Below are 10,601 nucleotides of genomic sequence, written 5' to 3' on the forward strand. Positions count from 1 at the left end.
GTTTGTACTTTTATTTGAAGTTATAACAGTTTTTTCTAGTTGTCGTAGTTTTTGTGTAATAAATTTTTTAAGAGTACCTATACTTTTTATATTTCAAAAACTAAGCAAAGTTTAGCTGAAAAACATTTTATTAAAAAGCTATATTCAGAAATGCCAAAAAACATGTTTTATTAAAAAAAAAAAAAACATTAATTCGTATTGTAACTTATTTTTGGGGTACGCTGTATAGTTGAAAATAGTTTCAGGCAATGCAGTTAGTTTCCTACATAATTTTTAAAAATTTTAACAATACAATCTGTATTTAAAATTCTGTTTAGGCCTTTATAGTAGTGTAATTTAATCCAATATTTTTATTCATAGTTATTTAATTTGTTAAATTAGAGCTATTTATACCAGTTTTAAAATTAACTGAGAGCTAAATGGTGTTAAATCGCAGTTGAAACTATCGAATATCTTGTTTGGTGCATTAAAACGGCAAATGTAATGGATTAGATTAGCTGTTAATCGATCGTCATTGGCAATTACCCTCAGCACGTTTGTAAAAACTGATTATTTTTGTATCAATATCGGAAAAATAAAAACTTATCAGAACAACTCCAGCTTGGAAAGCGTTTTATCTCCGATTTATTATCACCGCTGAAACGTGTTATCTAAATTTATTGCTCCAATTCCCATGCAGTGTGAAAAGAGCGATGGAAAAAGTCGTCCCAATTAGAAAAACATAACACACTAAAAGGTGAGTCAATATTTTAGTACAATTAGAGAGGCAAAGAATGAAAAAAGAGAACCAACAATAATTAATTATAGATTCAAATCCTTTTTTATTTCAGTCAATAATGAATTTGAATGGCATGAATGTTTTATGTTCTTGTTCTATTAACGGCCGCTTTTGTGTAATGATAATGGAGAAGGGCGATAAATAAAATGACATTTATTTTCCAAATTGGGCTGATTTTGATTCAACAATAACGATAAAGAGGAAATAATCGTGGCGGATTCATGTTGGTTAACAAATAATAAATTTTCCGGGACGTTGAACACGGCTAAACACTACCAAAACGATGAAAAAAACATTACATGAAATTTTTAGTTTCTTCATTATTTATTTTATAATGACTGGACGTTATATGATATAGTATAATATCACATTTTCCACCAGTATCTATAAATAATTAGGCTAAATACTTTGTTTATTATTTACGACCTCATTATTAATCTTGTAATTAATTGCTCTATCCATTATTACTAATATTACAGTTTCATTTATAGTTTAATACTCAATCAAATTTGATGTTTATTCAGTTTTTAGTTTACGTTAAAGAAATATACAGCTTTAAGCATACAGTTTGCATTTCTAACAACCCATTCTCGTTTCTTACAAAAATAAAAACTAAGGTTTTTAAAGCGCCATTTCAAGATGTGTATACTATACAGAATTGCACTGAATTTTACACGAATAAGAAGTATACCCAACATAAATGTGAAAAGAAGATTATATTTCTGAATGAAACAACTCTCATAGGGTTTCAATGTTTATATATTTTTTTCTTGCTTTTATGTATCCTGTTTTAAATAAATTCGATCTAAATTACACAAAATTAATGTTTCCTGTTATTTTCTAAGTCAAAATACCTCGTAATATTTAGTTGACATTCTCAATTTATTTAACTTTTTGTTTTAATAAAAGTTAAAACACTTTAAAAAAATTGTTAATGCATTAATAATACCAAACAACCAACTATTCAGGCTGATTCTTGTAGGGCTTACATTAGAAACTTTTCAACTTACAATGTAAATACGATTTTGAAATCAATCATTTTTGATTCATATAAAACTAAGTTATCAATTATCATTTAAAAAAATCGTACTAGCTTTAAAATTTAACAATTGACAATCTTGAACTACTTTAGAATATTTTTCAAATATTTGATTATTAAATGTAAAAAAAATATTCACTTATTGTAAAAGATTCAAGACTTGTGATTTTTTGAAAAAAAAAATTGACAAAAAAGTACATATTTCAAAAACTATGAAAGAAGTTCAAACAACTTGGGTACGTTTTACTCAGTTTAAGTCGTAGAGCTACATTGGAAGTTGAAAATTTATAATGTAAGCTTTATAAGAATCACCCTGTACACACACCTACAGGAAATAAAACACTAATTTATTTATAGTCTTATAATTTGCAATTTTTACACAAAAGTCTCCAAAAATTTGTTCAATATTCAGCTTTGTTGCTCTGAGTGAATTTTTATTATTTATTACGTCATATGTACGTTTCTTTAGTGAATAAAAACGAAAAAACATGAAAATTTGTAAAAAAAAATTATCAAAATTTAACTAATAAACCACAAAACTTCACAAGGAAAAATAATGGTATTAAAAAATAAATTACCAACAAAGACAATTTTTTAAGCAATAGTAATTTTATTATTATTAGTGCAATTTTATACAATAACTAAATTAATAATAAAATTAAAATTGGTATAATAAAAATACAAAGATAAATAAATATGTATTAAAATTTTATAATCCATACAAAATTTAAAATCTAACAATTATTTTCATAAAATACTTTGATTTACAATGATTTCTGTAGTAAAATGGAGCAAAATTGCTTTATTTTGGAAGAACTGTTATTTAAGCATTTATTTTGTGGAAAAACTGTGATTCAGGTTGATTTCCGGATTAAAATTAAGCCAAATCAATTGGAAATAGCACAAATTGCTTTATTTTGGCCTAAAAAGAGATTTTAAGCAATTATTTTTATAAAATACTTTAATTTAGAATGACTTCTGTTTTAAAATAGAGCAAAATTGCTTGAAAAATAGCTAAAGCTGTGTAATTTTGGCAGAAAACAGTTATTTAAGCAATATGTTATATTTAGAACAAATTTTCAAGACTAGACTAACTTTATAACGTTATAAGCACCTTTCTTTTTCAAATCTCATGTTTTTTATTTTAATTATTTTTTCCTTTTTTTCTTTTCTTTTCTTTTAACGTCTTCTGTTTCAAATATCTTATTATTTTCCAAATTATTAAAAGTTTATTCAGTTCTAGTTAAATTGGAATAAAAAAAAATATTTTTTTAATAAAATTTAACAACTATTTATTTAAACATCACCAGACTGAAATAATATTATTTTTCTTACAAAAAGGAATAAAGTGACTTTTTATTTCCTTGTTTTTGTTTACTAATCTAGTACTGCAATCTCTCGGGAAGAAAATATACAAAATACCGATTTTTTCTCTTAAAAATTAGAAACATAAACTGGAATTGAATAAATTGTGAATGTTTTTTTTACACAAACTACTAGAATTGCGATTGAATTGACTATTTTGAGAAATTATTTAAAATTCATCATTGTCTTGTGCGATAAAGTTTTAAGTTTGTGTTTTAAAAACATTAATTACTCAAAAAAATAATCGATATAAGTAATTAATTTTTAATAGATTTCTTAACTTTGTCGCTTTGTAACAGAATTTAATTTGTGATTAATTAATAGTGTTGTTCTTTTTTACGATCAATATATCTTTGTTCAAGCTTGAGTGCTTAATTAGGCTTCAGGACTTAATGATTGAAAAACGTAAAAAATTTAATTCCATTCAATTTTGCACTAGTCCTAAGAACAATTCGCTATATAAAATATTTATCGCTTCTGGAAGTTCCCAAGATAAATAATTCAAATTGAATTAAGAATATAGTTGCATAAGCCTGAATCGGTAACCCCAAGTGAATAATTAATCTCGAGTTAATGATTAAGAGAACTGAAACAATTCTTTCAGGTATGTTTGAAATGGGCCAAAGGCATTCGAAGCGTGCGAAAATCCTCCCATCCCAACCGGAAGTAACCGAAATCTTTGAGTTAAACGACAACCAAAGCGAGCTGGATAACAGCGAAGTCGATACCGTTGTTGAGATATTTCCAGTCGAATTAAAGAATATGATGGATGCTTTGGAGTCTATAGAACGTACCATCGAAGCCATGACTATGTCTCAAATCGATCTCTACTACGCGACTCTGAAAGACGACTTGCACAATCACTGGCAAAAAGCTTACGACTTCATGGACCACGGCGACGAGGCCACTAAGAAAAAAAAGATCGAAGTGATCGATCGAGTGAAGAAAACCCTAAAACGACTCAACGAGAAAGTCCTAATAAAAAAGCAAGCTGTATATAATTAAATCTAATAAAAAATAGCTCGAGTTGCGAATTTATGTTACGTCGATATTAATTTCTAATTAAACGTCAATTACTTTGATGAGGGTTAGTGAAAATTTCCTGGGGATATTAACAGAAATAAATAAGTTTTATATGGAACTTAATGAAGCAAGTTTCAATTATATTCTTGTTTGCAACAAGAAACTATAATCCGGGAATCGCGCACGTAGGTTCAAGCTGGAACACATCCAATCTAAATTACCGCATACGCCAGGATTCCCCGGATTTAACATGCCCCACCCCATTTCTATTATCATCCTTGTAATTGTTTTGACAAATTTTTTCCGAGTTTTCACCCCCTCATGTCAACACTGCTGAAATTTACAGCGTTATCAATATCAACTCGACAATGACAATATTCTGAAAAACTGAAGCCTAAAATGCACTATAAAAGGTCAAAAATGTTTTTATCTGAAAATGTCACAAAAGTAACCACTTTTATGACAATATGTCACAAATAAAAGTTTTACCTGTCAGCCATAGTGTGGAAATTCTATTTTTGCGCCTAAGCGTTTTTACTTAATAATGTCTCTTTTGTGTCTCTTTCACTGCTTCAGCAATTTCATCAGCATTCGACATATTGCACTACTAATTGCACTAGTTAAATTAATAAACATTTGCGAAAATTTTAACACTAATCCTGATACTGATGAATGATTTTGTTTATAAGCGTTGTTATGATTTTCTTACTGGCAAAGCGTTCTGATCATTTTGTGCATTTACTTTTTGCTCTTTACTCTTGATTTGAATACGTTTGTGGATAAAGTGTTGTACATTAATTATTCGGAGCAAAAATGTGGCTCAGCTGAATTAATTGCCTCACTACATTTGGCAAAATAAACGTTCAGTTTCACCACATAAAGTATCACTTTTTTATCTACATATTTTGCTATTTGAATATAAGAATGCTAAAATTTTTCGGATCAATTCTAGTAAAAAAATAAAAACGTAAGAAAATACTAAGTATTGTAAAATATTATAGTAACATAACATAAAAATGTACAAAACCTAAAAAGGTTATTAAAATTAAAGGACTTTAGAACATAATAAAATAATGTAAACAAAAAGTAAATGAGTAAACGTATAATACTACATGAGTAACGCAGTTAAAACGTAACGTTAATAAAATTAAAAGTGTTACAATACGTATATGCTCCTAAAATTTTTAATGAATAACTTTTGTTATCCACAAACGTTAAAAAAATGACAGTTTTATAGGTATCTAGATTATTTTAACTAAAAGTTTCATTTTTAAGCCTAGACACAAAAGTTTTACTTTTATGCCTACAGTGAAGGTAGAACTTTTACTTCTGTCATTTAAACAAAAAAGTGTAAAATTTTTGACGTTTACTGATAAATTTATTTATTCATTTTTAATTTATCTGAAGGGGTTTGCGGATCGACTTGATTTTTTTAACGATAGAATTTACAATGAGGCACATTCTAAAAATATTTTTATTCAATACAAGTGTCCCAAAATAAGATTCACAACTAAGTTTTGTTTTTTTTTTTAATGAAAAGCCTCAATTTTTGATACACTTTTGGATTTTTTTTCTTAGACTTATCTGCAATAGTTTTTTATGTCTCAAAATAGTGTCGTGAATAATAGACCCACAGAAAAATTCATAACTTGAGAACCATTCAAGATAACTCAACCAACTTTTTTTTAGTCGATTACTTAAGCTTTAGCACATTTTTGAAATAAAGAGAAACTCTAAGTCGTTGCTTGCTACGATTTTTTAAAAATAACAAATTATAAATGGCAATAATTCAACTTTTTTTAATAAAAATTCTATATTTTAATGCATCATTGCATGGCATTCTTTATGAACTTTTTGTCGATATAAAGGTTGTGGGGTCTACTTTGTAAAATTTGTAGAATTTTTGCAAAATAAAAAGTGTTGATGGTTTTTATTGTAAAACAAAAGTCGTAAAATTTGACACATCCATAACAACATTGGTACATGTCATAGAGTAAGAGTTTTACTTTTACAAAAGTGGTCACTTTTGTGACATTTGCGAATAAACAAATATTAAACCTATGAAGGTTTTAGAACATTACAAAAAGACAGAAAAGTTAGAGAAAAAAAATGTAAAGTTAAATATTCAAAAACAGAAAAAGATGTATTACTTATACACATAAAACAAACAACAGAAAAAAGAAGTAAAAAACTTGCAAAAATTGAAAGATTAATTAGATAAGTGCTGGTGATAGATAGAGAAAAAAGTGATAGATCTTGAAATCCAACATTCCCAACATAAACTCAAAAAAACCAATTTCGTCAAGGCTTCATAAAAACAACAAAATTCTAAACAATATCAAGTAAAACAAACTTCTGTTTTGCTTCCACTTAAATACTTAATAATTTATTCGCCCCATTCTGGCAATATCCTTAAGTATAATAACACTTTTTGCTGTTTTAAGCTTCAGAAACTTTGCAAAACAAGATTACAGCTTGCAACTAATCTCAAATGTAACCAAACAACGTCCCGTTTTGGTTACATTATAACAGAATAGTTATTTTTATATTGATATAAAATATAACAACATACAGGGTGCGCCAGAACTCACGCCCCAGAGAAAAATAAGGTAAGATACTAGAAACATGAAAAAAATTCTATCTATAAAATTTTCGAAATTTTGAGAGTTTAAATTTTGCACATTGACTCTATTTATTTCTGTTGGAAAAATAATTTTACAAGTTTTTTGCAACAAGCTATTAGAAGAGCGGAAACAAGGAAGCTGTATCCCAAATTGTAATTCTTTTTAATGTCATTTGCGGCTTTTATTAGCAAATTTTTTGTATCTTTACTAAGCAATTATAAAATAACAACCAGCAACTCCCAGCAAGTTGAAAAAGTCCATTAGTGACCTTTAAATGGTAAAATAAAAAAAAATATAGGGCATTTATAGATACTAATCTAGTCCATCGCCTAAAATTATTTTCAACTACACAGCGTGTCTCAAAAATAAGCTACAGTACAAATGAAACACCATATGTTTCTTAACGTCTTTTTGATGTAGATTTTTATGACAATGTTTTTTTTTGGTCGATTTTGCTTAGTTTTAAAATAAGACGGTTTTTTTTAAAGAAAACATGCATTTTTAAAAAATCTATTACACAAAAACTAAGACATCGAGAAATATTTTTTTTACTACCGCAAAGAAGAAGGTACAAGCTATAAGGTTGTAACATTTTTTAGTGTGTTGCATTTGCAAAGATAAAAAAATGAAGGCGTTTGTTAAAAGTTTAATAACTTAAAAAAGTTAAATGGAACACCCTATTTATTGTTTTTGCATTTAAAAGATTATTAAATTATTATCTTTCTAAAATCATTTACTTTTAAGTGTTTATAATCAATAACTAAAAAGATATTTAACGTTAAACATAAAAAAAATAATTACTATTGTTTCAGTAGCCAAAAAGTGCAATCACATTTGTGTTAAACTGAATCCATTATTCTTTATTTTTACAATAAAATAATTCGAATTTCAGTATTTATAACGACTTTAACAATCCCTAGATAAATGAAGGGATAAGTGATCCGTGGTGGAATTACTATAGTGGCCATAGTATTAACAAGCAACAAGCATTGTTGCTACAATTAATATTGAATGTTAAATATCTTTTTATTTATCAATTCTAGACATTAAAAGTTAATTTTTTTAGATAGACAATTTATCAATCTATTAGATGCAAAAATAAAAAAAGGTGTTCTATTTAATTTTTTTTAACTTATTTAACTTTTAACAAACTTCTTAATTTATTAATCTTTACAAATGGAAAAAACTAAAAAGCTGCTTCACTTTTAAATTCCGTACTTTCTTCTTCTTTGCAGAAGTAAAAAAAAATTTGTTCTAGTTGTCTTAGTTTTTGTGTAATGAATTTTTAAAAAGTGCATGTTTTCGTCAAAAAAACCGTCTTATTTTTGAAACTAAGCAAAATCGACTAATAAAAGTTTAACATTGTTTTAAAAGACTACATCCAAAAATGCAAAGAAATATAGTGTTTCATTTAAAAAACATAAGTTTGTATCGCAACTTATTTTTGAGACATGCTGTATGGTTAAAAATAATTTTAGGTGATGCACTAGATTAGTATCTATCAATGTCCTACACATTTTTTTTTGTGATTTTACCATTTAAAGGTCACTAATAGACTTCTTCAACTCGCTGGGACACTCTGTATACAAGATCATTAAATAGACATAAAAATATCAAGTGACAAAAAATAAATGACAGATAGAATTTTTCAAACCTTTTTTCATGTTCCTGGCATCTTGTCTTGAAATTTTTCTATGAGAGGCGAATTCTGACACACCCTGTATTATAAACACATAATTTTTATGTTTTAATAAAATTTCACCTGCAACAGTGACGTTATGCGTCTGCGAGGCAAGTCTGAACGCCGGCGCTTCGCTCGAAACTTCGCATCGATAAGCCCCAGAACTCTGGGGTCTGGACAACTCCTTCAGCAAGAGATCGCATCCTTCGGGCATACATCTGCTGTTTTGCCCATCAACATGCACCCCATCTACGGGAAATTGGGTGATACTGACAGCTGCAGCTGGGGTGTAACGGAAGAATTCGTGGTCGTCTTTGTACCATTTGACAGCGTAGAGCTCCTCGCCCCCCATGTCGAACCTGCAATGCAGTTCCATGTCTTTGCGAGGGTCCTGCAACGCGGGGGCTGTCATGTTGGTGAGGCGGAGACCAATGCAGATATCGACTGCAAACAAAAGTAGCAAATCGATATTTCGGTAATTAACAGCAATTTAGATCATGTAACTTAAACTAATGGGGCTTAACAGGGCAGTGCATTTAAGCCTCCTCTTAAATAACTAATTGCTAACTAATAAGCAATTGGCAACACTAACAAAAAACTGAAACAATGCGTCCAATTTCAATTTATAATAACGCCTTTTTGGAGAAAAAGCCTTGTTTTGTTTAGGTTTGTGTCGTTGTTTTTTTTTCCAGCAACTACATTAATTTTAAATGAACATTAGGTGTCCCAACTGGCGCAACGTCGAAATAGTGTTAAAATATTATGAGGGGTTGCACAAAAGCTCGCCGGAATGAAACATTAACCCTGGCGAAAATAAAAATTCATGTTGACCGAAAACATTTGCTGGAGAACAAGGGTGGACGTGAAATGAGAAAAAATGTGTATCGTTAAAAATTTAGTAATTGACACTTACAACGGTTTGATTTTATTATGGAGACAGCGAATGCGAAATTAATTATTTTGAGCGACAAATATTTATCACCATGTTATTTATTCACAAACCCTCGAATTTTAAGATATGAATTGTTTGTTGCAAAAAACAGGTCGATTTGTTCTTTCATCCGCAAGGAAAATTAAATAAAATAACGCAAATCTGTTTACTTTTACAAAAATTTGTTTCCAACATTGGCGTGAGCTGATAGGATGCTTGAGGGGCTTGAGAACTCCAACAAAGTATAAAAATTGTAAATAATGTTTTTTAAGTTTTTTTTTGCTAAGTTCAGTCTTTAATAAATAATCTCTATGAAACTTTATTTCTGTGTTTTTCGTGTTTTAAGTTACTTCAGAGCACAAAAATACATAGGAATCAGAAAAAAAAATAGAAACAGAAAATTAGAGAAAATGAAAACTAATTTGTTAATTTGTACATTTTTTTACAAAATGTGTTTTAAACTTGAATAAATGTTTGAGCGTCTTAAGAGATATGTAATTTTTTGTAGTTTTTCTAAAATTTTCTCCAAACGTCTCGTGTTTTAAGGTCCTATTGTTTTTGTACTTTTTTTTTTGTTGGTGAAATAAACTAATTTTTTTTCTATTATTACATTTAGATCAAACAAAACTTCAGGAATTATTATTATTTTTCAGCGTTTACTTTTTACAAAAATTTGTTTCGACATTTAGGCATTAGRTGATAGGATGCTTGAGAAACTTGAGAACTCCAAACAAAGTATAAAAAACTATAAATAATGTTTTTTAAGTTTTTTGCTAAATTCATCCTTTAATAAATATTCTCTATAAAACTTTATTTTTTCTTTTTCGTGTTTTAAAATACTTCAGAGCACAATAATACATATGAATTAGAAGAGAAAAATAGAAACACAGAAAATTTAAAAAAAATAAAAAAACTAGTTTGTAATTTTTTTTACAAAAATTTGTTTTAAACGTGAATAAATGTTTGACCGTCTTAAGAAATATGTAATTTTTTTAAGTTTTTCTAAAATTTTCTTTAAACGTTGTCTCGTGTTTTAAGGTCRTATTCTATTTGTACTTTTCTTCTTATTGGTAAAATAAATAAATATAAAGTAATAAAGTAGTTTTTTTTATTATTACATTTAGATCAATCCAAGCTTCAGGAATTATTATGATTTTTCA

At 27.9% G+C, this 10,601-nt stretch overlaps 2 protein-coding genes across 3 annotated transcripts in view; one reads left to right on the forward strand and one right to left on the reverse strand.

The window, feature by feature from the left end:
• LOC123003679 overlaps window positions 1-10,601 on the reverse strand; it is a 46,685-nt gene that overhangs the window by 3,117 nt on the left and 32,967 nt on the right. For both annotated transcript variants that reach the window (XM_044396606.1, XM_044396605.1), the window contains exon 2: window positions 8,592-8,954. In XM_044396606.1, coding sequence (XP_044252541.1) covers window positions 8,592-8,954 — 363 coding nt within the window. The remainder of the gene's footprint in view (window positions 1-8,591; window positions 8,955-10,601) is intronic.
• Window positions 492-4,201, forward strand: LOC123003680. Its single transcript, XM_044396607.1, has 2 exons — window positions 492-736; window positions 3,787-4,201. Exon 2 carries the CDS (start codon window positions 3,789-3,791, stop codon window positions 4,185-4,187), a length of 399 nt encoding a protein of 132 aa, XP_044252542.1. The 5' UTR covers window positions 492-736; window positions 3,787-3,788; the 3' UTR covers window positions 4,188-4,201.

Source organism: Tribolium madens, unplaced genomic scaffold, assembly GCF_015345945.1.
Source record: "Tribolium madens isolate multiple individuals breed KSU strain unplaced genomic scaffold, Tmad_KSU_1.1 Scaffold_1;HRSCAF=32;Tcas5.2_LG8, whole genome shotgun sequence".
Taxonomy (NCBI): Eukaryota; Metazoa; Arthropoda; class Insecta; order Coleoptera; family Tenebrionidae; genus Tribolium; species Tribolium madens.

Bases quoted from the DNA above. Each gene is read 5' to 3' on its own strand.
- LOC123003680 (XM_044396607.1), top strand. From the start codon at position 3,789: ATGTTTGAAATGGGCCAAAGGCATTCGAAGCGTGCGAAAATCCTCCCA.